We start from the raw sequence: 26,856 nt of genomic DNA on the forward strand, positions 1-26,856 counted from the left end.
GATTCATGGGGTCGCAAAGAGTCGGACACGACTGAGCGACTGAACTGAGCTGAATATACATGTTTCAATGCTATTCTCTTAAATCATTCCATCCTTACCTTCTCCCACCAAGTCCAAAAGTCTGTTCTTTACATCTGTGTCTCTTGCTGTCTTGCACTGGGATAACCCTGAGGGATGGGATGGGAGGGAGGTGGCAGGGAGGTTCAGGATGGGGAACACATGTACACCCATGGCTGATTCATGTGAATGTATGGCAAAAACCACCACAATATTGTAAAGTAATTAGCCTCCAATTCAAATAAATTAATTTTTTTAAAAGTAAACTCTCAACTAGATCTGAGAGGACACTGAATCTATGAAAAGAGAATCTAGAAAGACTAATTTCTAATGAAAAAATATCTACATAAATAAAAGGCAATAGAGGCAGTGAACAGTATATTAGATTATGAAAAAAACCAAATCTATGATTCAAAGGCCACTTTAAGGAATTTTCCCAGAACTGAGAGGTAAAAGAAAGTTGAATAAAAACTTGAGACTCAAGGAGAACAGATTTTGGAGAGACACATACACACACACGGGAAATCAAAATGAGTGAAAAATAATAAATAAAATTTTCTCTGAGCCAAAGAAAGACTGAACCTTTAGAGCAAAGGGACCCACAACATACCAGATAAAATTAAGGAAAAAAGATCTACATATAGACATGTAAAAATAATTATTTATAGGGAAGGTAATATATTAAATAATAATCTGAATCTAAAAGTCTAGACTGCTTTGACTAAAAACAGGAGAAGAAATAAACTAAAGTATGCAGGTTATCTTATCTTTCTTGAGGGTCAATTAATAGATCAGGTCCAAAGGGTTTAGTTAAGTAAGCAACAACAATATCCATATGGTAGAATATTATCTATAAGTATAGATCTACTTATATGGGAAGATTATTAAGACTTATTAAGAGAAAAGAGCAAGTGGCACATAACCTATTCATGCAACAAAAGATATCAAAAAACCCACACTCAGTAAAAAGCTATATTTTTATATATGTGTATGTATATGCATTCATGTATTATTCATATAATTCAACATTTTTAAAGAAAGGATAGTCAAAAACTTAATAGAAGTAATAAGACAAAAAGGATACATTCTAAATTATAGTTATCTCTGAGAAATAAGGATAGAGTAAAACAGTAGTTTTTGTACATACACACACACAAACATATAAATACATATTTTAAAAATGTATTAATTTTGTAGCTTAAAAAATTGTATAGAACAGAGTGGTTAAGGTGAGATGGAGGGGGTGAAGAAATGCCAGGATAAATTAATTAAACAATGATTATGGGTGGTTATCACATTGCTCTTAGACTTTGGTAAGTTAAGCAGAAAAAATAAATTAGCATATAAATTATATAATAATTATTAAGCCAAAATAAATTGATATAATGATTCTTGTACCCTAAAGAGAATACATATTTTCTTCAAACATCAGTGAACTATTTATAAAAACCCATTATATCTGAAGCCATGAAGAAAATCTCATTAACTAAAAAAAAAGCAGAAATTATCATTCAGGTCACATACTCAATACACAATACAATAAATCTAGAAATTGGCAATAAAAGGATAAACCAAACAAGCTAAAGACAAGCAATGCATTTGAAAAAATCATAAGCATTATTCTTAAAGAAAAAAGCCTGGCTCAAAGGGAAAATAAAAATTGCAAATTATTGAGAAAAAACAAGATAGCTAAAATACTATCTTTCAAAACTGGTAGGATATAGTCAGAACTTTACTTAGAAAAAAATATATAGTTTTGAGGCTTTTATTATGAAGTCAGAAAAAATTAAATTAGACTAAGCACTCATTTTAAGATGCCAGGGAAAAACAGCAAATAAAACTTAATAAAATAAAAAAGATGAAAGCAGATGGTAATAAATTACATTAAAAAGAAAGAGTTATATATTTATCCATGAGCTGGTTCTTTGACCAGAGGACTGAATCAATCTTTTTTGAGGAAAACTGAGGAAAAAAGGGCATGGAAATACATGGGAGAGAGATAACACATCACACACATTTTGAATGAGGAAAGAAATAATTACAAAGGATTGTAAAAGAATACCATATGCAATCTATAGTAATATCTGTGAAAATATCCATGAAATCAATGATTTTTAATGAAATATAAACTACAAAAATGACTCAAGAAGAGTAATAAGACCTTAGGTGTGAAACTTTCAAGATGGCAGAGGAGGAAGATGGGGAGATCACCTTCCTCCCCACAAATGTATCAAAAATACATGTGCACATGAAACAACTCATACAGAACACCTTCTGAATGCTGGCAAAAGACCTCAGACTTCCAAAAAGGCAAGCCAATCTCCTCAGAATGAGGTAGGGCAAAAGCTAAAGATAAAAAGAGACAAAGGAGTTTGGAACAGGGACCTGCACCCAGGGAGCGAGCCATGAAGGCGGAAAAGTTTCTGCACATTTGGACACCCCGGCACGGGTGGGGACAGGGGAGCTTCAGACCCTCAAGGATAATGCAGCACTAGGTGCTCGGAAGGCAAAACAGAGAGAATTCACCACAGAGATGTTGCCAGCCAGCACTTCCCAGCCAAGAAGCAGCTTGCACACCCACCATGGCAAGAGGGGGGCTGGGTGCTGAGGATTAAGGCTTCAGGGCTCAGGCCCCAGGGAGAGAACTGGGGTTGACTGCTATGCAGATACTCAGGGGCTAGTACAACACAGCTGAGGAAGTCCAGGAAAAAGCCTGGGCCTCCCAGAGAGGCAAGAGTTTGTTGCCACAAGAACTCCTAACTCCCCAAGCTCACAGATCCCAGGAACCCACTTCCGAGAACGCCAAGGACTGTGAACTGCCTGACCCCAGAGGAAGGTATGCCTGGCTGCCACCAAAGTATGCCAAGCCAGCAAGAGCGCCACAGGTGAACTAGATGTGACTGTAGTTTACAATCCCAGAGGGAGAATGCAAGCTGACTGGCCACTGCCGAAGCCTCAAAGCCAGGGGGAGTGCCTGAGACAGGGACTAAATGTCATCACTGTGGTCCTGACCGCAGAGGTAGTAGCTGCCACCAAGCCATAAGCAGGCAAAGGTTACTGCCCACATCTTCTGGGGAGCCTAAACTGCTTGGCTCTGCCAACGGACATACAACTTAAGGCCAATTCCTGTGGGAGCACATGACCCGCCTCGGACTTTAGCAACTTCCTGCAGGCCTGAGTCCCAGGAAACACTCCCCAAACACCCCAACTGTGGCTTCCATAACCCTCCCTCTCCACAGCCCAACTGAGCAAGTGAGCCCTAAAAAGCTGCTACCTTTGCCCCCCCTAGTTTGGGTGGGAAACAGACACAACAGGGCAGCCTACAAGCAGAGGCAGGTCTAAAACCAAAGCGGAGCACCAGGGGCTGTGCGAGCAAAGAGGAGGGAGGTAATAAACTACTGCAGTCACAGCTGCAGCGGATTACATGCACGCAATTAGCCTGAGACTGTGGAATTTGCAGGCAGTTGTGGACTTTGGGAGCAAGCATAACCTGGAGTAAGGCCAGATCTGAGACTGAGCTGACCCCACAGCAGGTCCAGAGACCTTCCTAGAAATATTGGAGGACTTCCTCAGTACACAGACTGGCTGGTGTTCACTGTGTGGAGAGGACAATGGAGGAATTAGAGCACACTCTTCTTACTACTTCTCTCTCTATATATATACATATATATACATATACATATATATACCTCTTTATATATATACACACATATATACATATACACACACATATATATACATACATATATACATATGTATATATATGTGTGTGTATATATATTCTTCCTTTTTTGTATTGTTCTAATGTTGTTCTTTAGGAAAAGGAGTACATCAAGGCTGTATATTGTCACCCTGCTTATTTAACTTATATGCAGAGTACATCATGAGAAACGCTGGGTGGAAGAAACACAAGCTGGAATCAAGACTGCTGGGAGAAATATCAATAACCTCAGACATGCAGATGACACCACCCTTATGGCAGAAAGTAAAGAGGAACTAAAAAGCCTCTTGATGAAAGTGAAAGAGGAGAGTGAAAAAGTTGGCTTAAAGCTCAACATTCAGAAAACTAAGATCATGGCATCCAATCCCATCACTTCATGGGAAATAGATGGGGAAACAGTGGAAACAGTGGCAGACTTTATTTTGGGGGGCTCCAAAATCACTGGTTGACTGCAGCCTTGAAATTAAAAGACACCTGCTCCTTGGAAGAAAAGCTATGACCAACTAGACAGCATATTAAAAAGCAGAGACATTACTTTGCCAACAAAGGTCTATCTAGTCAAAGCTATGGTTTTTCCAGTGGTCATGTATGAATGTGAGAGTTGGACTATAAAGAAAGCTTAGCACCAAAGAATTGATGCTTTTGAACTGTGGTGTTGGAGAAGACTCTTGAGAGTCCCTTGGACTGCAAGGAGATCCAACCATTCCATCCTAGAGGAAATCAGTCCTGAATATTCATTGGAAGGACTGTTGCTGAAAGCTGAAACTCCAATACTTTGTCCACCTGATGTGAAGAACTGACTCATTTGAAAAGACCCTGTTGCTGGGAAAGATTGAAGGCAGGAGGAGAAGGGAATGACAGAGGATAAGATAGTTGGATGGCATCACCGACTCAATGGACATGAGTTTGAATAAACTCCGGGAGTTGGTGATGGACAGGGAGGCCAGGTATTCTGCAGTCCATGGGGTCACAAAGAGTCAGACACAACTGAGTGACTGAACTGACTGAACTGAAAACGTACAATTGGGCAAGACACTTCACAAGCATAGTTGTCTATACACAATTGGATAAATTCAATTTTTTAAAGCAATAAATAGTTATTGAGAGCCCCCGCAAATAGTTTCCTATACCTACAAAAATTTTAAATATGCATTTTGTTGGTCTAACACTTCTATTCCTAGTAATTTATTCCAGAAAAACAAAAGTACATCTATGAGCAATGCAAATGTATGCATGTTCACTACAGGGTTATTGGAAATAACCTATATGCCCATTAATAGGAGACTGAGTAAATAATGCCAGTTGAAGAACAGAATATTATGGTCTAAGGCCATACCACCCTAAACACACCCGATCTCATCTGAACTTGGAAGCTGAGCAGGGTTGGGCCTGGTTAGTACTTAGATGGGAAAACAGAATACTACACAGTTGACAAAATTGATGTAGAAATGTCAATTTAACTAGAAAGATATTTGCAATTACATGAGCATTGTTACATGAGAAAAAAAAAGCAAGTCCTAAAGAACTATGAAGAGGACATGACAATCCTAAAAATATATGCTCATATGCTCTGAACAACAGATTTTCAAAATACACAAAGAAAAAAAGTGACAAAACTGAAAAGAGAAACAGACAAATTCATAATCGTAGTTGAAAACTTCAATACTCTTCTCTCAGTAACAGAATTAGTTCACAGAAAATCAGCAAAAATAATAAGGAAATTAACAACATGAACCAACTGAATCTAACAGACATTTTATAGAACACTCACTCCATCCAACATAGCAGAATACACATTCTTCTCAAGTGCACATATAACATTCACCAAGACAGACCATATTCTGATCAACCTTAAATTTTTTTAAGGAATTAAAAATTATACAAACTGTTTTCTTTGACCACAGTGGAATTAAACTACAAATTGATAACAGAAAAATAGTGAAATCTCCAAACACTTAGGGATTAAACAAACTTCTAAATAGTTCAAGCAGTTAAAAGTGGTACTTAGGGAGAAATTATAGCAATTAGGTGCTTATATTAGAAAAGAAGAAAAGTCCTAGGACATCCCTGGTGGTCCAGTGGTTAAGAATCGGCCTGCCAATGCAGGGGACCTGGGTTTGATCCATGGTCTGGTAATATCCTACATGCCACGGGGCAAGTAAACCAGTGTGTCACAACTACTGAGTCCACTTGCCCTAGAGCCCATGCTCCACAAGAGAAGCCCCCACAATGCACTACAACTAGACAGTAACCCTGCTCACTGCAACTAGAGAAAGCCTGTGCAACATCAAAGACAGAGCACACCAAAAATAAAATAAAGAAAGAAATATCTTATAAAGAAGAAAAGAAGTCTGAAATCAATAATCTACTCTTCTACCTCAAACTAGGAAAAGAAGAGCAAATTAAACCCAAAGCAAGAGAAAGGAAACTGTGAAAATTAAAGCAGATATCAGTTAAACTGATAACAGAAAAATAGAGAAAACAAATGAAACCAAAACCTGGTTCTTTGAAAAGATCAATAAAAATGATAAACTCCTAGCAAGATTGATAAAGCGAGAGAAGACACAAATTACTAAATATCAAGAATGAACGACTAAATATTCAGCAAATGCTATGAACATAAATTCAACAACTTAAATGAAAGGACCAATTCCTTGAAAATCACAAACTTCCAAAAGTCATCTGATATAATAACTTGAATAATCACATAACTATTTAAGAAATTATATTCTTAGATAAAATTCTTCAGAGAAAAGAAAAACCTTCAGGCCCAGATGGTTTTACTTGTGAATCCTACTAAACACTGAAAGAATAAACATCAATTCTACACGTCTTCAAGAAAATAGAAGAGAATACTTTCCAAATCATTTCATAAAACCAGTATCATTCTCATACCAAAACCAGAAAGTCAGTACCAAAAAAAGAGAAAAACACTACAGACCAACATTCATCATAAACAGATGCGATAATCCTCAACAAAATATTAGCAAATATAATCCAGAAATATATAAAAATGATATTCTAAAACTAAGTGGGGTTAAAACAATTAAAAAGACAGACTAGAGTTGGAAGAATCACATTAGCTAGTTTTAAGATTTATTATAAAACTACAGAAATAAAGACTGTGATATTGGCAAAGAGAAAGACACACAGATCAATGAAACAAAATGTAGAAAGAAGTATAGAAATAGGCCTACACAAATAAGGCACATTGTTTTTTTGGCAAAGGTCCTAAAGCAATTCAGTGGAGAAGTATATTTTTCCACAAATGGTGTTAGAACAGTTAAACATCCATATGCAAGACAATGAACTGACTTCAAAACCTTCATACCTTATAGAAATTCAACTCAAAATGGATTATAGATTTAATGTTAAAGCTTTAAAACATTCATATAAAATACAGGAGAAAATTTCATGACCTAGGTTTAAGCAGAGTTCTCACATGGTGAAGAATCCGCCTGCAGTGTGGAAGACTTGGGTTCAATCCCTAGGTTGGGAAGATCCCCTGGAGGAGGGCATGGCAACCCACTCCAGTATTCTTGACTGGAGAATCCCTGTGGACCAAGGAGCCTGGCGGGCTACAGTCCATAGCGTTGCAAAGAGTTGGACATGACTGAGTGACTAAGCATAGAAAGATAACATATAAAAATTCAACTTTATAAAAATTAAAAACTTTTGCTCTATGAAAGACAGATTAAAAAAAAAAACTGGTGTGATATATTTGTAAATCACACATCCAACAAAGGATTTGTAACCAGAATATATAAGGAACTCTCATAACTTGACACAAAGAAAATAAACTATCCAATTTAAAACTGGGCAAAAGATATAGACATTTCATCAAAAACGACTTCATACAAACAAGTATGTTCAACATTATTAGCCCTTGAGGAAACACAAATTAGAACTATGATGAGATTCCTCTATACATCTATATGGCCAAAGTTTAAAAACAAACAATACTAAGTGCTAACAAGGATGCAGAGCAGCTAGAACTCTCATATATTGCAGGTAAGAATGCAAAATGATAGTCATTCTGTAGCACTTTCTCATTAAGTTAAACATACACTTATCATATGACCCAGAAATCCCACTCCTGGGTGTTGATGTTGGAAATAAAAACTTATATTAACATAAAACCCTGTACATTAATGTTTATAGACATTCTTCCCACAGTCTCAGAAACTGGAAACAACTCAAAATGTCCTTTAATGGGGGAAGGTTTAAACAAACCCTGGTACATCCATACCATGGACTACTACTCAGCAATAAAAAGGAATAAACTGTTGATACACACAACTTGTATAGATCTCAAAGGAATTACGGTAAGTGATAAAAGTCAATCCCAAAAGGTTACACAGTGTATGATTCTATTTATATAACATTCCTGAAATCACAAAATTACAAAAATGGAAAGCAAATTAGAAGTTTCCAGGGACAGGAAGGTGAGGGGAGGGAGATGGCTGCAGCTATAAAAGAGTAAAACAAGGGATCATTCTGGTGATGGAACAATTTTGTATCTTAACTGTGGTATGGTGCTTATGAAACTCACATGCGTGATAAAATTATATAGGCTAAACACACAAAGAAATAAGAGCATGTAAACTGGTAAAATATAAATAAAGCCTCTGGACCTTGACTGTGATATTATATGACAGTTATGCAAAATGTTACCCCTGGGAGAAACCAGGTGAAGGGTACACAGGACCTCTCTATATACTATTTTTTTTTGCAACTTCTTGTGAATCTATTATTTCAAAATGTTAAAAGTTCATAGAACTGTATACCAAAAGTCAATTTTACTATTTTGAGATATAAAAATTAAAGTTACAAAAGTAATATATATAGGAACACATTTTCTACAACTGTGATTCTCTATCAAAGGTATACATTAGCATGGCTTATGGAACTTAAAAAATTTATGATAAGTCTCAGACAGGACCTGGGCATCTGACTCTGTGATCAGTGTACCATTTTTAAAATGGGGGCATAATAAACACACATGAATATTAACACTCTTTGTAGGTTATGGGATCATAAGTAATCATAATTTCTTACTTGGCTATAATAAATGTGCAATAAAAATAACAAAAACTTTTTTAAAAAAATTCAGTTCATTCCAGCTGGTATCTCTAAAGAGTCAGACATGACTTAGCAACTAAACAACAACAAACAACTGCTCCCAGTTTCATGCCATCTGATGAGATGATCTTCTCTGTTCTCATCTATATAATTTATAAAAAGTGTCAATCAAAACAAAGTCCACTGGCAGTCTACTAGAAATCTCTTTCTTGTTTGGTAATAATCAGCAGCATTTGTGATCAATTTTATTTATTTAAGATCTACTCAGATTCTACTTTATCTAATTTACTATTTTTCATCATTTCGATAGAATGACATTTTCATGCTTTGCTGATCTTCAAATATACAATATCTACCACATTTCCCTGGTTTGTCACTCCAAAGCGAGCCTGAACCATTACTCTGGTATTTAAAGGATATTTAACAATATTACCTTTTCTTCTGCTGAGCACAGACTATGCCTTTTATTTCCTTGCAAACTCCAGAGCAACCCCTTCAATTCTATCCATTCAACAAATATTCACTGACATCCATGTACTAGTACACCTTCGTTAGTGTAAAGTAATAATTAAGTATTCACAACAATATTGCCTCAACAGTCAACTCTGAACAAACAGCCATCTGCCCTGTTTGGGGCTATATTGTCCTTCCTATTACTCATCCCATCCAAAGCTTGAAAGACTTATCCAATCACTACATATACTTTTACAAGATTTTGAGAATGACTGAACTACCATACCATGATTACCTTTTCTAGAAATCTCTCTCCTTCCACTGGGTTCTCATAGTGTCTTATTAATAGCATTCTTATATTACTTAGTATATTCTACTTTGTATTATTCTTATCTGCCTGCATGTCTTATCTTGTCCCCTAGGTCATAAGCTTCCTGAGGGCAGGAATCCTGGCTTATTCAGCTCTGGAGACTCAGTAAATTTTTACTCTTGTTTGAGACCTGGCAATGCTGAGTGAATAATCAATAAAGAGAATAGCAGCCCCTTAAGGCAGCAGTTGTCAGGCTTACCTGCACCTCCACCAACCAGTCCACAAGAATGGCCCTCATGTCACTGTCGATATCAGTCTGCCTGGTCATATATTTTTTAAGTATAAACTTTTCCTGGCAGTAAGAAAGAAATATTAACAGATAAACTCTTATTGTAGTTCAAAATTATAACTTAGGAAAAGCTATAAGCAACTAATATCTAAAAACAAATTATAACTTAAGTAATTTCTTCCCAGTTCTAACTCATTATTTTTAGCTGGTATCAAATAGAGGCAGAGGAAAGTATCCTTTCCCAAACAAGGTCAGTTATCCTTGGGAAATGAACACACATGGTATTCAAGTGTCAGGGTGGATATTGCGGAGTCTAGCAGAATATGAAATATAGGCAGGAATACTCCTATGACTATAGATGAATACCAACAAGATTCTGCCCCTTCTTTGCAATTCAATCAAAAGCATGATACCATGCTGTATAGAGGAGTCATTCTCAAACTTTAACATACATATTTAAAAGATACTTGAGGATCTTTCCTTACTCCTTCGAAGACGCTTTACTCCTTGGAAGAAAAGTTATGACCAACCTAGATAGCATATTGAAAAGCAGAGACATTACTTTGCCAAGAAAGGTCCATCTAGTCAAGGCTATGGTTTTTCCAGTGGTCATGTATGGATGTGAGAGTTGGACTGTGAAGAAAGCTGAGCGCAGAAGAACTGATGGTTTTGAACTGTGGTGTTGGAAAAGACTCTTGAGAGTCCCTTGGACTGCAAGGAGATCCAACCAGTCCATTCTGAAGGAGATCAGCCCTGGGATTTCTTTGGAAGGAGTGATGCTAATGGTGAAACTCTAGTACTTTGGACACCTCATGCGAAGAGTTGACTCACTGGAAAAGACTCTGATGCTGGGAGAGATTGGGGGCAGGAGGAAAAGGGGATGACAGAGGATGAGATGGCTGGATGGCATCACTGATGAGTCTGAGTGAACTCCGGGAGTTGGTGATGGACAGGGAGACCTGGCGTGCTGCGATTCATGGGGTCGCAAAGAGTCGGACATGACTGAGTGACTGAACTGAATTGAACTGAGATCTTTAAAATTTAGAAAGTCTGGGGTGAGGTTAGGTTTCTGCATTTCTAACAAGATCTTAAGTGAAACGAATACTGCTGAGCTAAGGCCCACACTTTTAGTATAGCAAAATTATCTCTTGATTCTTCCAAGATATACTAGACAGGCTCTGGAGTCAGTTCATCTATTACCACATCTCTAGAGAGAAGATGAGACATTTCATCATTCCTCTTATGAATGGCCTGCTAAAATTCTAGTTAGTACATAACCCTGGTCCCATCTGTTCCACTGAGAGAGAGAATAAAATTTGGAATTGATGAACATTAGTGGTAAAGGAGACTGGCAGATTTGAAAGGAGAAAGAAAATTTCACCAAGTTGGAGAGCTGGAACAAAGAGTCTGGTTTTACATGCAATGCCAGAAAACTGCATAGAGAAGGGGAAAGATCTCTTAAGTCACTCAGAAAGAGCTCGCTTGACAATTTTTGTGCCTGAGATTACCTTCTAAGCAATTGGTGCGGGCTTATGGTTTCTAAGGTAATCAAACTCTAGTTCATATCCCAGATGTACTACACACTAGTTGTTTTGACTGAGCAGTTTCCCCCAACTATAAAAAGGAGATAGTAATACCTACCATCATGAAGCTATTGGGAGAATTAAGCAAGATAATGTTTATAAATCCTTTAGCACAATGTTTAACTCACAGTATGCTACCAGGAGACATCAGCTGCTACTGTTATTATTTTCCTCATCATTGAAGGATGTATGGTAAGGAAATGAGAACTGGAAAATTATTTCCCCTCACCCCATCCCCTACATACCTCTCTTTTCTTCATGTAACTGAAGATATCCTTAGCATATACTGAGCTGAAAAGTGGGTCGCTGCAGTCTATATCAGTATTCCCCAGTGGGATCATCTGCTTGGAAATCATCAAAAAGACGTATTAGGAAAAAGATTCCAAGAGAAGCTTAGCACACACACAAAAAATTACTCCTTTCTTCCCACTTTTATCTTCAGCTCAAGTCTTTGCCCTGTAATCTGCATACTGTTGAGTAACCAAGAAATACTTAATCCGTGTACATACCTGCTCTGCCCTAAGAACCAGGCACTATTATTACAGGTAAACACAAGATTCTCCAAGAAAGACATTGTGATCTTACAATCTTCCAGCTTATGTCACCTGTTATGTTTCAATGCTTTGATCAGGCCCAGTTCATCTTGTTAGCCTTTTCCTCCCTTCTATACCTTTAACCAGGTTATTTTGCCTAAGGTTGTTTCTCCTCCCAGGTACCAAACCTCATCTCATTTTCCCTCTAATTTACAACTTATAAACCATCTTCCTTGGAAGATGCCTCTGTGAATTTAACTCATCTTTAGCTAAGGTCCTATGTAATGCAGATTGCAAATACTAAGAAAGGCAATTTCCTGAAATTGTCTAACCACTACTGAAATACACACACATACACAGAGTATTCCAGACCCTTGAGGGTGTCCCTGGAATAAATACTTTCTAGTGGCTCAGGTATATCACTATGCCAATCATGAAGTCAAGAGATTCTACAAGGCCGGTTTGGTTTAATATCACTTACTATATACAACTCAATTGCTTAGGAAGGCAAAAAAAAAAAAAAACTTTGCTAGCAGCCACCTCTAAGACAAAAAAGAACACTTCATCTAATTTAAGAAAAAAGAAAGCAGAATACCTCCTGCTGTGATCTCTTGTCACAAGATGAGAAAGGTTTATCGGAACTGGATTCACAAGTACTGGACTTGCTTATGGTACTGCAAGACATGGTGATGGTGTTGGACAAGCCTGTTCCAGATTCAGGGGTGGTGGTGGACACATCTGGGCTGGTTTCAATTTGGAAGGTGCAATCTTTGAGAAAGGGGTCTTCTTTGCGAGTGAGAGTCTTTTGCAAGGCCAATGGCTCCTTCCAGACAGCCTCCTTCTCAATCATGGAATTCTCCTGCAAGGCCAAGGACTCCCTCAGGATGGTCTCCTTTGCAATGCTGGGCTTCTCCTGCAAGGCCTGTGGCTGCTTAATAATGCACTCCTCTTCACTGGTGATGTTCTCTTGCAAGGTCGACTGCTTTTTCAAGAGGAACACCTCCCCCTGAGCAGTGGGCTGCTTCTTAAAAGATGATTGTCCCTCTATGCTGGCTGCTGCCTCGGGGGAGAAGTTTTCCTTCAGAACCAATGGTTTCTCGAAAAAGAATTTCTCTTCAGTGGTGCTTTTCTTCTGCAAAGCCAACAGCGTCTTCAAGAAGTCTACTTTGGTATCAGTCTTCTGCAAGACCAAGGACTTCTCCATGGTCAACAGTTCTTTGACATTGGATTCTTCTTTAGTGGTGATATTCTCCTCTAAGGTCAATGGCTTCTTTGAGAGGGACGCCTGTTGCAGAGAGGTGTGTTTCTCTTTCAATACAGATGGATCCTGGAAGAGGAGCCCCTCTTCAGTTGTATACTTTTTTTTTAAGGGCAACAACTTCTTAAAGAGTGACTCTTTTTCAGAGGCGGTCTTCTCTATGACCGTGTTCCACTGAGTGATTTGCCTCATTTTTGGAGATAATGTTGTCTTGGTAAGAACTGCCTCATCAGTTGAAGACTTCTTCCTAGATGATACTGGCATCATAACGGAATTCTTACCAATCATATTCTGCAACCCCAACAGTTCTTGCCAGAGAGACATTATTGTTTGAGTGGCACACGTTTGCTTCATTAAAGATAATGACTCCTTGGTAGAGACTGCCACATTTGTGGTCTGTGTCTTCCTAAATGACAGTGGCTCCATAAGAAATTCATCTTTACGGTCTATTCTCTCCTGTAATGCCCATGGCTTTTTCAAGGGGGCCACATCCCCCTGAGTGGTGTGCTTCTCTTGCAGTGCAGATGGTTCCTTCAAGAGGGACTCCACCTCAGTGGTAGGCTCCTTAATGAGTGATTTCTCTTCAGAAATGGTCTGCAATACTAGTGGCTTGATCAAACAGGACTTACCCTGAGTAGTACACTTCTCCTTTAAAGATAACAGCATATTGGTGGAGGCTGTCTCCCCAATGGTAAACTTCTTAAAAGTCAAAGTCTCCTTTTTAAGTGATTCCTCCTCAGCTGGAGTCTTTTGCAAGACCAAGGGCTTCTTCAAGATGGATGCCTCCTCTAGAATGGTGTGCTTCTCCTGCAATGCTGACGGCTCTTGGAAAAGGGATTCCTTAGTGGTAGGCGGCTTCTTAAAGGGTAATGGCTCCTTAACGAGTGACTTCTCTTCAGATGTGACATTCTGCAATACTGGTGGATTCTTCAAGTGGTACATCTTCCCCTGAGTAGTACACTTCCTCTTTAAAGGTAGTGGCTTCTTAGGAAGTGTTGCCTCCATAGTAGTATGAGCCTTCCTAAAGGAAAGTGGCTCCATAAGAAAATCATCTTCATCATCTTTCTTCTGCAATGCCCATGGCTTCTTCAAAAGTGTCACTGCTCCATCATCGGTATGCTTCTCTTGCAACACTGAGAGGTCCTGGAAGAGGGACTCCTCCTTAGGGGTGGGCTTCTTTTTAAAGGACAGTAACTGGCTAGTGAGTGCCTTCTCTCCAGAGGCGGTCTTCTTCATGTAGGTCATCTTCCTCTTCCTCTGAGTAGTGCACTTTTTCTTTAAAGATAATGGCCTCAGGGTGAAGGCTGTCTCCTCAGTGGTAGATTGCTTCTTAAAAGCCAATGGTTCCTTAAAAAGTGATTTCTCTTCAGTGTCGATCTTCTCCTGAAAGGCCAATGATTTCTTCAAGATGGATATTTCTTGTTCAGAGGTGTGCTTCTCTTGCAGTGCAGGTGGCTCCTGGAAAAAGGACTCCTCCTCAGCAGTAGGCTTTCTCTTAAAAGACTCCTCAGTGAGTGGCTTTTCTTCAGAGGTGGTCTTCTGCAGTACTAGAGGATTTTTCCTATAGGACATCTTCCTCTGAGTGGTATACTTTTTCTTTAAAGATGATAATGGGTTGGTGAAGGTTGCTTCCTCAGTTTTAGGCTTCTTCCTAACATTCTGGAGCTCCATAAAGGAAGAATCCTCTTCAACACTGACGTCCTGCAAGGCCAACTCCTCCCCCAAGCAAGACTGTTTTCCCTGATATTGGCACATATTCTTTAAGGATAATGTCCTGTTGGTGATGGCTGCCTCCCCGGTTTTACGCTTCTTCCCAAAAGTCATTGGCTGTACATCACTGTCACTCTTCCTCTGCAAGGACAGTGGCTTCTTCAAGAGGGACATTACCTCCTGATTTGTGCACTTCTTTGAAGATAATGACCTCTTCGTGAGGACTGCATCCTCAGAAGTGGGTTCCTCTTTTAAAATGAATGGCTCTTTGAAAATAGATGCTTCCTCAGTATTGGGTGTCTTGGAGCTGGTAGACATATCCAGAGTGAGCAGATTATCTATAATGTTTGGCACCATGGTGGTTGAGACTACTATTGGTGAGAGTTCTACCTTACATCTGCAAAGGAAACAATGTCTGGGTGAGAAGAATGTAGTTCCTAGAATCCTTACCTATCATTTCATTTTGTCACTACACTTACTAAATGTATGGAAAGGGAAAGGACTGCAACCCCAAGAGACAGACTAGAGGGTAAAAATCAATGGGTAACATAGTAAATCTACTAAGTAGCATAGTGTATAGTTTCTATGATCTAGGTCCTCTCACTTTTCTAAAAAAATTCCCCCTGAAATCCTTATCTTGCTTTTTCATATATGACTTATTACCTTTATTTATATAAAAAGGCTTTTATTATAACACTTAGCACATCGTATGAGTGATTTGCTTATGTATCAGTTTCTCTGACTAGCTGCATTTGTCTTTGTCTATCAGCACTAGGCATCTGGTGAAATTCAGATTGAAATTAATATTGTTTGAAGGCTTATGAGAGACGATTATAAGAGAGAGGCTTATAAAAGGCTTATGAAAGCTTATAAGAGAAAGTTGGTCTGGTACTTAATGTTCATGGTATCTAGTCATATTCCCTTCACCCTAGGCTATTCACAAGATGCTTTCCCAGTGAAGGTACTAAAAAGACCAAAATAAACATTTGTTGACATGTGTCAGATGCAAAGCTTTGTTTTGAATAGGACTTCACTTCAATTAGAATGATTAACCTGGTGTGACCAAATCACTGGATGACTAGAAATCAGAACAAGAAAAGAGAATTATTGGTAAATATGATCAATCTGAATAAAAGTACCTCAAAAAACTAGATATTATATGATTCCATTTATATGAATCATCTAGAGGAGACATATCCACGGAGGTATATCCATAACAGATAGTAGACTGGTGAGTGTCTGGGAGCTGGGAAGGGGTGGGGAGGAAGATAGAAAGGGGGACTGGGAAATCTATTCTTCCTAAAAGAAGTAATTCCCACTGGAATGAGGAGAGGATATAGAAAGGTCTTACTCCACTTTCTAACTCTTCTTCCAATAAAATTTTTCCTAGGAGTAAATCATTTTCCCAAATCCTAGGTGAGAATACTCATATCTACTTGCAGAACCTGTGATCAGTTCCCTAAACACAGCTGGAAAATACACATTTTTGGCCTAAGGAGACAGTAATTTCTCTAGAGTAACAAGAAACAAGCCTCCCCCTAAGGCTTCTTATGGGATAAGCAGACTGGCAAGCTATTAATCGGCTGCTGAGAATCCCCTGAAAACTGGCTCCACACTCTGGAGCCCAGACTTGCTCAATCAGGGACTGAATCACCAAAAGAGAGAAAATATGAACACAAGATCTCTTGGCAAATTCCTCAATGACAACAGCTCTTTCAATATGCACACAACAGGGGGTGAGGGGCAGAGGGAGGGAGGGAGGGACAGAGGAGGGAGAGACAAGAGTCCTGAAATTCTTTAGCAACTTAGACCATCTAAGCACCCAGGGTTAATATAGTACTCACCACTGTGGCTCATTAACAATGTTCTCAATGGGAACAAAAGGCAGTCAAAAGGATGTCACTCCCTCTCCTTTACCATCTAAAGCAATGCCCTCTGAGTTCCCTCTACTCACCTTTTTATATTCATCTTATTGTTTTCAGGCAACCTTTCCTTGTTTCTCTTCTTGGAAGTATCTTTAACAAACTCATTATTGGCTTCCTTCTTGGGCTGGACATGTTGACTTTGAGGAGCCTGCAAAAAAAGGCGGCGGGGGTGGGGCGGGGGAGTAGTCAGGAGAAGGAAGCAAGGAAATGGAGAGAGAAAAGTTCACTTTCAAGATATATAGAATATAGTGTTGATCTCCATACTGGCTGGCAAATTCCCAAGATATTTTGTAAACTTCACATTCCATTTTGACCCCATAAGACGTTCAGAGGGGGGAAAAGACCATATAACTGGCTTTGCTGCCTGAGAATGTCAAGATCAACTAGCGTTTCAGGGCAGACCTCTAACACATCACTATCTGTGATACATCTATCCCATCCCACTGAGGGGATATTTATTTAACATGGGGCTCTGGGGAGCTCCACCAAAGACTCTAATCATGACTAATTCTATAAACAGCAGAAGAAATCATGGGACTGTGAATAACATCAATAAAAAAATCATTTTAAAGATTATGCCTTTAAAATAAAACAAATTGAATCTAATTATATTCCAAATAAATACCATAACCACACTGAAGGACAAAAGAAAGAAAACAGAAGAAAATACAAGAAACAGCTAATCTAAGTAAACACAGACTATATACCCTCAATATATACTTCCTCAATCAGGATGGGTTTGTGGGGTGGTAGGGAATATCACAAATAAATCTGGAACTCTTTTTAATAGGTGAGTTTATTATGGTAGTGTGGAAGAAGTAATTCTGAAACTTTTAGATGTATTACAGTATTGGGTAAATATGTTGATGATCTTAGGAACCATGGTTCTCACTGTAAAGAAGGAACATACAAACATGGACTGAGGAATATAAGAAAGAATCTTGTGCATTGGAATGAGAGCTGTGTAGACTCATAATTTCTAACACAGGTATATGTATATATATATATAGGAGTGTGTGTTACTTGTATATATAGATATATGTGTGTGTGTGTATATCTGTAAGTACAGATATGTGTGTATGTATAATGTATATGTGGGCTCCCCTGGTGGCTCAGCAGTAAAGAATCTGCCTGCCAATGCAGGAGTCCCAGCTTCATGCCTGGGTCAGGAAGATCCCTTGGAGAAGGAAATGGCAACCCACTCCAGTTTTCTTGCCTGGAGAATCCCAGGGACAGAGAAGCCATGGAAGGCTACAGTCCATGGGGTCACAAAGAGTTGGACACGAATTAGTGACTAAAAGAACAACAAATATATATATTACATCCAGATATTTCCTAACTCTGCAGAAAGGGCAGAAAAAGCAGATACCCCAGTAGCACACCTAGCACTGAGATCTTAGTCTCTAGTACTATTCCCCACTCAAATGAGCAGGAATTCTTTGGAAAAACAGTTGACTCCCTGTCTGAGATAAAAATAGGCACATGATGAGTCTGAGACATCCTGTTATGCTGGAACGAAAATGCTCACAAAAAAAATGATGAGAGTATGTCACAAAGACACAGTAATTAGATTCAAGGGGACCCTAGTGGCCAATTTGAACACCAAAATAACATAATAATGAACAACAAACCACAAAAAATAAAAATTCATAAGTCTATATTAATAATAAATAGGGAAGAAGGGAAGGCTCTGCTTATAGAATGCCAAAGGCAGATTGGTAAATGGGGAGCAAGAACTACAGCTGGAAAAATCACCATAAAGACTGGGTTAGGCAAAAATCATCAATGGATACTAAATCTAGGGGGCATGTTGATGAAGAGCAGTTATTTGCAGGCTCCTAAGAGTGTGTCCCACAGACTGTTAGTTGCAAGAGGGAAAAAAAAAACAGTCATTATGCAGCAGAGAAACCAGACAACATCTTGACTGGGTGATCAAAATTAACCTCACCAATGATGGATATTGTATGCCTCCAGCTGTGATACCCTAAGGACAGACCATCACCCATACAGTACTCCAGTCAAGGATGTATAACACCAATCTAATCCCATGGACATATTAGAAAAGCATAAAATGAGGAATGTTCTATTTTTAAAAGGGGGATTGAGTGGGACTTTATTCTTCAAAAATGTCATAAAAAACAAAGAGAAGCTATGGAAGCATTCCAGATTAAAAGAAGCTAGAGACACGACAAGTAAACAACCCTAGACTGAATCCTTCCCTGGAGGGGGAAAAATGCTTATAACGTTGACTTTACAAAGTCAATGGGAAGAATGGGAATATGGGCAATAAATTACATAAAAACATTACATCAGTGTAAATTTATGAAGTTGACTGCACTATGGTTATATAAGACTACTTCTCTGGGGTAATATACACTGAAGTACTTAGGGATAAAGGGCCATGATGTATGTAAGAAGATGGGATAAAATGTTAATAATAGGTGAACCTAAGTAAAAGGTATATGCGTGTTCTTTGTATTATTCTTTTTGCAACTTATTATAAATGAAATTATTTCCAAATGAAATATAAAAAAATTATGCCTTTGTATCATCATATCATAATAAGCTACTACAATCCAGCAGGGAATTCCTTCTTAGGCCCTCGGGTTGTTGTCCACTTCTGCTCTCCAAAGAGTTTGGCACAGTTTGTATTTGAATTTCACCTAAAGAGTTACAAACTCCTTCTGTGTCCAGCCGAGATCCACAATTAGAAAAGATGTGCATTCTTGGCACGAGAGAGGTGGAGACTCTAATTCCCAGAGTGAAACTTTCTACTTGCCATATGTGAAGGTTCAAAGCACTAATATTTTCAGATCTAAGCTCAAGGGGTCCTTTACCAGTATTTCCCCATAATTTTTTCACCGAGAAACAGGAAAATAGAGATGAAAATCCTACTGACAAAACATAATTTAGGAAATAGACCTTATCTCTGCATCCAAATGGCTCAGGATCAGCTCTAACAAATCAAAAGTCCTTCCCATGCTGGAAGGATAAAGGAAAGGGAAAAAAGAAAACTCACAGCAGACTAAATAACTAAAACAGATCAGCTCCTTTGGCCAGCCAGAACCTCACTGTGGTGAATGCTGAGGAGAAGACAGATATGGGGACATAAAGACACAGTAATACTGACAGGAAGAAGCAAATCATCATAAAGGGAATCCCCAAAATTCAGAGAGAAAGGAATCCTCAACCCTTAAAGAGATGAGCTCAGACATCTGCAGAAATGTTCAATCCTGGAATGACTTAGGTATATTGTAATGACGGAACTTTCTCTGGAAAGCACCAAAGACAATTCAAAATGAGCAGAACTTGAAGGCAAAAGGGCAAATGGGCTTTCTGAGCTTCTGGAAAGCTAGAGGCAGAGATACTTCCCAGGGGTGCCTTGCTTTCCCTACCCTGGAGGAGTATGTGACCTAACAGATGGTGAATTCAGTTGGAGAACCAGGAGAGTCCTAGTATGTATTTCCTATTAATTTGCTTGTTCTTTATCGATGATGACATAAATTTCACAAATAAAAAAGTACTGAGACACAACAGGAAAGCTTCTCATATGCTGTTAGAACTTTTCTTTGCACTGCCATCAGGGACTCTGGAGGCCAAGGGAAGCTACGCTAAGATAGGCTGCATGTGCTCCTGACTTATGTGGCTACCTTATCTCAACAAAGTTTCAAGAGCAATGGTAAAATAAGTCAGGAAATGAATCTAACTTTACAGGTCTGTGTGGGAGGCAGCTCTTTCAACCAGTATATAGTAAATCTGATTATGCAGGAAGCTGTAACACAATTACACATGTTGTAATCTGCGTGGGGGAAAGACTGGTTTAACACAAAAGTAGTCACATGGCATCTAAAGAGCAGAGATATAAAGGAGAGAACTTTTGCCAATGCTTATCCAACCCTGCCCAAGGCAGTAAAATATTACCTAGTAAATGTAAGAATTCTGGTAGCCATAAAATAACACTCTATTATAGAGGGCAGGACAGACCTCACTAGGGTTCTCTGTATCCTAGATGAAACGGACTTCAAAACCAACACTAGCCATGTCTTCATCTGTAAAGGGGTTATAGTTTTAGTGTCTGCCTCACACGATTTTATGAGTATTAAGTGGGTGGATAGTGCCTGCTGCTGCTGCTAAGTCGCTTCAGTCGTGTCCGACTCTGTGCGACCCCGTAGACAGCAGCCCACCAGGCTCTGCCATCCCTGGGATGTGATAAACACTCAGGAGGTATCAGTTATTACTGATTTCTAAGACCAAAGGTTATCTATATTCAATTAGTAACATTCTAACTATTAAATTTGATTTTTTGCTAGTACCTTAATACCAGAAGGGAGGTAACTTGGAAGTAAACTCAAGAATTCTAGTCACAATTGAGTCTCTAGATATCCTTGGTCAAAAACCAAATTATGGAACCGTGGTCATCAATGGTTCCGTACATCAGAGGTCAGTTTTGATTGTCACTATGACTGGGATGCTGCTGGAACTTAATGCCAGGGGCCAGGAATGCTGGTTGAATGACTGGGAGTTGCAAGGTGGTGCAACTCCCAGTCATTCAGTCCTACACAGTAGAAAAGCTGTCCTATTCAAAAAGGCCCATAGTGCCTGAACTGATAAACACTGCCCTAGACAACAATGAACCCATCACAGTACTGACACTTGCCTCCAAGGCTAAGGCAGCCAGTCGAGCCATCTCTGGACTTTACCTAAATGCAAGATTTCATAGTTCTCATATCTGTCTACAATTTCACATCTGATCATCATTCCGTCTGAGGCTTTCAGAGAGTTCCACCAATTAATACAGATGGTATGTGCCAGCAGAAAAGCCCCTACAGTTTCTGAAATTGGGTCACTGATTCCAAATAAAATTGGAATTGGCTCTCAGCATTCTACAGAGGGTCAGGGTTTGGTAAACTAGAAAGGTCCCTCAAGGAAGAGGTTGTTTGAACCTTATGCAACACCATAGGACTGAACTAGCATACTCACATTGGTGAGATCTTCAAAAGCTGATCTCTTTTTGAGTTGTCCCTGAGGTGAAGATGGAGATATCTTTGCTTGGTACTTCTCATCTTTCTAAAAAAGTGAAAAAGGTAAATGAGTATATCCAATTGTGAACAGTCTTTTCAGGGACTTCAGGTCATCTTTGGAGCTCAACAGCCTGAATCTCCAAGCAATTGGGAATGTCTATAATAAACCCTAATAAATTACAACAAAAGAAAGTTTTGGCACTCACTGCTGCTTAGAGAGTCCCTGAAGGAGGTAATAATCATTGATGATGGTGACAAGGCTGTGAGGAGACAAGACAACCTTCATTGTAACTCTTAAAATGAGCAAAATAGCTTGGTGAAGCTAATTTTCTCTCTTACTCCTCTCATATCTATGGCTATCCTAGCCAAGATTAATCATGACCATCACCACCACCTTGCAACTCCCAGTCATTCATTTAATATGGGCGTTCCCAGGTAAATTACTTCAATAATTTAACAAAATTTAAGTGTCTCTTATGTTAAGTAGTTGATTTAAGACATTCTCAATAAGGATAATCACACACATACCTAGATACTGATCCAGGATCAGTCCTTTACTAGCGATTGACCTTGGAAAAGTCACTTAATTTCTGAACCTCAATCTTCTCATCAGTAAAACTGGAAAGATGACCTACCTTATTTGAGGATCAAATAAGAGAATACATGTTTTTTAAAAGTCTATATAAGCTGTAAATGGGCAGAAATAGTATATTAAAAATACATGGTCCAATGTGATTTTAAAGCTCATAAGGAAAATTCTGTATTTTAAGAAAGGAGTTTGGTAATTCATATTTATCCCTTTTAGTGTATACAAGGGAGGAATGGGGAAAAGGAGGCAGGGTGAATATTTTGGAGCAAAGAGAGCTTTCTTTCTAGCTAGTGTTTATCTGAAATGCCTTATCCCATTACCAAATGAGCAAGACTATCTCTATGGGGTTAAAGGTTAAGGTAAATCACACTGTAGGGTTTCTCTATTCCCTAACAGTTTTTGTTTGGTGAAAGTGTCCTATGTATCAGATTTCCTTTATGAATTGAGAACTCTGCCTTACCTATGTCAGAGAGTTGTTATAATGTGAAACAGAACACTGAGGTCAGACCATTTATTTTCTCTGTTTCTCTCTTTACATTATGTACAGTTAGTACATAACACAGTAAGTGATTAGAAACTTAGAGAATTGGATTATTACAATAGACCAATTCTAGTACAGTGGAGCAATTCTGAAAGAGCTGAGAAGACTTCCTTCTGTTTTTTGACTGTTTAAGCTAAGAAATAAGTAAACTGTTAGTCTTTCATCTAGTTCATGATAAACAATCCTAATGGAAATAATTAGCAAAGAATAAATTATTATTTTCTCACAAATTAGCTAAGAAATTAACTATGGTCTGCTATCCCACTCCTGCTTAATATTACTGGCAGAAACAACCAGCCCCAAATAAAATTAATGGTGAAACTAAATCCTATAAAATTTATATTTGCAAAATACACCCTGAGAAAGTTGGATTTGGAAAAATAACTGCCACAAAAGAAAATGTACAGTGGCAGAACTCTAATCATAAAATTTGATATGAACAAAAATTTGATCAATATAGCAAATCTTTCTTGCCAAATTTACATAGGAAAAATACACTTGTTTTCCCTAACCTCCGAGAAAACCATTTTAGTGAGACAAAAATGAAAATGATTAGAAAGTGTTTATCTGTGCTGAGAGAAAACCAATCAAGGAAATTAAATCGGCGTAATGATGTTTGCTCCAGGAAACACTTTCTTAGCAACAATTCATCAGTATTAGTAAAATTTTGATTAAAATATGACTGATGGCAAACACAGAACATCACAAGCTCGGAATGTCAATGTCAAACTATTCACAAGGTCAAAACAGCAGGCTCAAAATGGACCCATTCTTCAAATGTAATAGCTGTAAAAAGCATTATAATACATTTGTTGACCTAATCATCATACTCTCCCCAGGATGTACTAAGCAGCCACCTGGCAAGGTGCTTTGAGCCTCTCAGAGAAAATAAGAGTTTAAATGGGACACTAATGAGAACTGAGTATTGTTTGCTTTTGAAAGTTGTGGAGGACACCCTTCATCTTAGCCATGCACTTATGGGAAAGAAGAGTTTATGCTTTCTCCCCAAGTTATAATTTGCTGGTCTCCTCCAACTACAAGGTTTGCCATGCCTTCTCACTTTCTCAGATTAACCACACATATTCCAAAAGATATAGAGGGGAGGATAGGGACTAAGCCAACACAGAAGAGAGGCTAAATGAGACACTATTGGGAGGGACAGCTTGCTCTAACCTTTTCAGATGGTTCATGATCACTGGGCACAACGCTGGACTGAGATTCCCTAGTCTCACGTTTGGAGTGTTGGGGTGGTAGTGGCACCGGCATTTCTTACAGATTCAGCAGCATCTATCCAAGGCAGGGCTGCAATCAGAAAAAGACTCTTTAAAACATTCACCAGAAACAGCACCAATTCTCTGGAGATCCTTGAGAAAACCCAGTCTCTCTATAACATCCCTAGGAGAAAACAGACTTCAATGTTAGCAGATCTGGGATCAAATCTTGGTTGTACCACACTTAACCATGGGCAAGTGACTTAACCTCCCTGGACTTCAATTATCTCATCTGCAAGATGGAGGTTAAGTATACGCATCTTTGCAGGGCACTGTTCAAATTAAATGAGATATTCTGTGTAAAAAGCCAAGCACAGTGCCTGCCACCCGCTGTGGGTACTGGGACTGTGGCCTAGCCCCTAGCTTAGGCCTAGGAACACTAGAGGAAAATTAACAGTTGAAAATAATCAAGATCATGACAAATCATATAGTATGGAGGCTCACTGGTAGGGTTAATGTTCTTTAAAAGCCATGGGGTCCTGGCCCCAGCAATAATGATGCTACAGAGAAGGCAAAAGAATGCACTGCACACACACACATGCAGAATAGGCCAGAGGGTATTCTAGGCTGTATTCAATCAAGAAACTGCAGTCCAGTTTCAGACATCTGGTAAAAAAAAAATCAAATCAAAAGATAATACTGGTGGGAAAAAAAAGATAATAGCAGAAGGAACTTACTTGGTGAAATTCATTTGACATATAAAATTTAACAGTCATTACAGAACTTAGGAGAGTCCTACCTTCACCCCACCTCAATGTCTGACCCCATTCTATACTTTAGCTTGTGAGTTCTCAAACTAAACTAAGAACTCACTATCATAACTTATGATATACTTAAGTGTCTTATGTTATGATACACTTAAGTGTCTTACAAGCACATTAGGAGGAATCAGTTCTTGAATATAAGAGAGACCCTTCCCACTCAGATACAACTGCTCTTCTGAACCCACCCATATTCAGTATCCAAGTTCAATGACATTTGACAAAGAACAGACTTCCATAAGAGAGACCCTCAAGGCAATGCAACAAATTTATGTACAAGATACATCAGGCAATGGAGACAAACACAAATAAATAATGGATCTTATCCTAGAAGTATTCACAGGCACAGCTCTACCAGCAACATATGAACGTGACAAATGATTTAATAACAGCCATCCAGAGAAGGCAATGGCACCCCACTCCAGTACTCTTGCCTGGAAAAATCCCATGGACAGAGGAGCGGCTGTGGTCCATGGGGTCGCTAAGAACTGGACACGACTGAGCGACTTCCCTTTCCCTTTTCACTTTCATGCATTGGAGAAGGAAATGGCAGCCCACTCCAGTGTTCTTGCCTGGAGAATCCCAGGGACAGGGGAGCCTGGTGGGCTGCCGTCTATGGGGTCGCACAGAGTCGGCCACGACTGAAGCAACTTAGCAGCAGCAGACACAAAGTACTTTAGAAACATAATGCAAAGTCAGTAATCTTATGGGAGACAGTGGGTAGAGGAAGGCTTCACAGAGGAGACTATATTTGATCTGGACTTAATATGATAAAAAGGTTCCCAAGTAGACAGGTGAGCTTTCCAGGCAAAGAAAGCCAGAGCCCAGGCAGAGGCTTGAACGTGTAGAGCACAGCAGGTTTGGAAACATCCAAGTTGCCCAGAGTGTGAAGTATAATGTGTTGGGAGGAGTTAGAAACAGGCTGAGAGCTAGGCTGGGACCATGCTGTGAAGACTGCAGAGGAAGATTGCAGTTTGAGAGAAAGGTTGAAGAAAAGAGAAAGGCTAACTTGGGTTTTGCTTTGGATGGACAATATTAAACATTCTGTTGGCGAGGAAAAGTCAGGACAAATAAGTGCCTTCACATTTATTATGTCAGTTAATCCTCCCCAAGCTGTGAGGGTAAGCAGGGCAAGTACAATTCTTTCCACTTCATAGTCTCAGATGAGTTAAAAGTTATTTACTACACAGAACAAACTATTAAGCAGCATAGATCACCCAGCTCTTTCCAGGGCTCTTTTCTAAAATACCATGAAGTCTCTCTGACTGTATGTGAAAAGATTCCAAAACAGCCCACAGAACAAAGTGAAAGGCCACAGAGTGGTAGTATGAGGAGTACTGAGTTAGAACAACCACAGACTTCTTTTTAAAGAAGCAATTGGGCTTCTAAATCAGCCAATTTAGCATCTTTGAGCCTCAGTTTCCTTATTTGCAAAAGAGCCATGTACCACCTCTTACTTGCAGAGGTATCATATGGCTCAAATGTAAATTTGCACGTGCAAAGCTTAACCTGGTATGTCCTCAGAATACATGGTGCATTGTACTCTCCTTTTCTTCCTCCAAATCCAAACCCATTTTCCATCTCATCCCTCAAAACTCAGCCAAGCAGAAATAAAGCTAAATTGAGTGAACCCAGCCTTAACTGGACTGTATGAAAACCACTCACTCCATTATTATTGTTCACACCTCATACAATTCCTTATGGATGACCAAAGACTCGGGTTCTCAAATATTTATCTTTCAGCTGGAAAGA

The 26,856-nt window shown here is 38.9% G+C and overlaps 1 protein-coding gene across 4 annotated transcripts in view; it reads right to left on the reverse strand.

Annotated features, from left to right (window-relative positions):
• Positions 1 to 26,856, reverse strand: part of CCNB3 (cyclin B3) — a 53,650-nt gene that overhangs the window by 13,428 nt on the left and 13,366 nt on the right. For 2 of the 4 annotated variants that reach the window (XM_013976482.2, XM_013976483.2), the window contains exons 2-7: positions 24,246 to 24,374; positions 21,902 to 21,988; positions 16,951 to 17,069; positions 12,624 to 15,393; positions 11,741 to 11,839; positions 9,883 to 9,975 (exon numbers count right to left, since the gene is read on the reverse strand). In XM_013976482.2, the coding sequence (XP_013831936.2) occupies positions 9,883 to 9,975; positions 11,741 to 11,839; positions 12,624 to 15,393; positions 16,951 to 17,069; positions 21,902 to 21,988; positions 24,246 to 24,338 (3,261 nt within the window). In that variant the 5' untranslated portion in view covers positions 24,339 to 24,374. The remainder of the gene's footprint in view (positions 1 to 9,882; positions 9,976 to 11,740; positions 11,840 to 12,623; positions 15,394 to 16,950; positions 17,070 to 21,901; positions 21,989 to 24,245; positions 24,375 to 26,856) is intronic. The other 2 variants (XM_018043973.1, XM_018043974.1) reach the window with 2 other exon arrangements.

Source organism: Capra hircus (assembly GCF_001704415.2).
Source record: "Capra hircus breed San Clemente chromosome X unlocalized genomic scaffold, ASM170441v1, whole genome shotgun sequence".
In the NCBI taxonomy this organism is placed as follows: Eukaryota; Metazoa; Chordata; class Mammalia; order Artiodactyla; family Bovidae; genus Capra; species Capra hircus.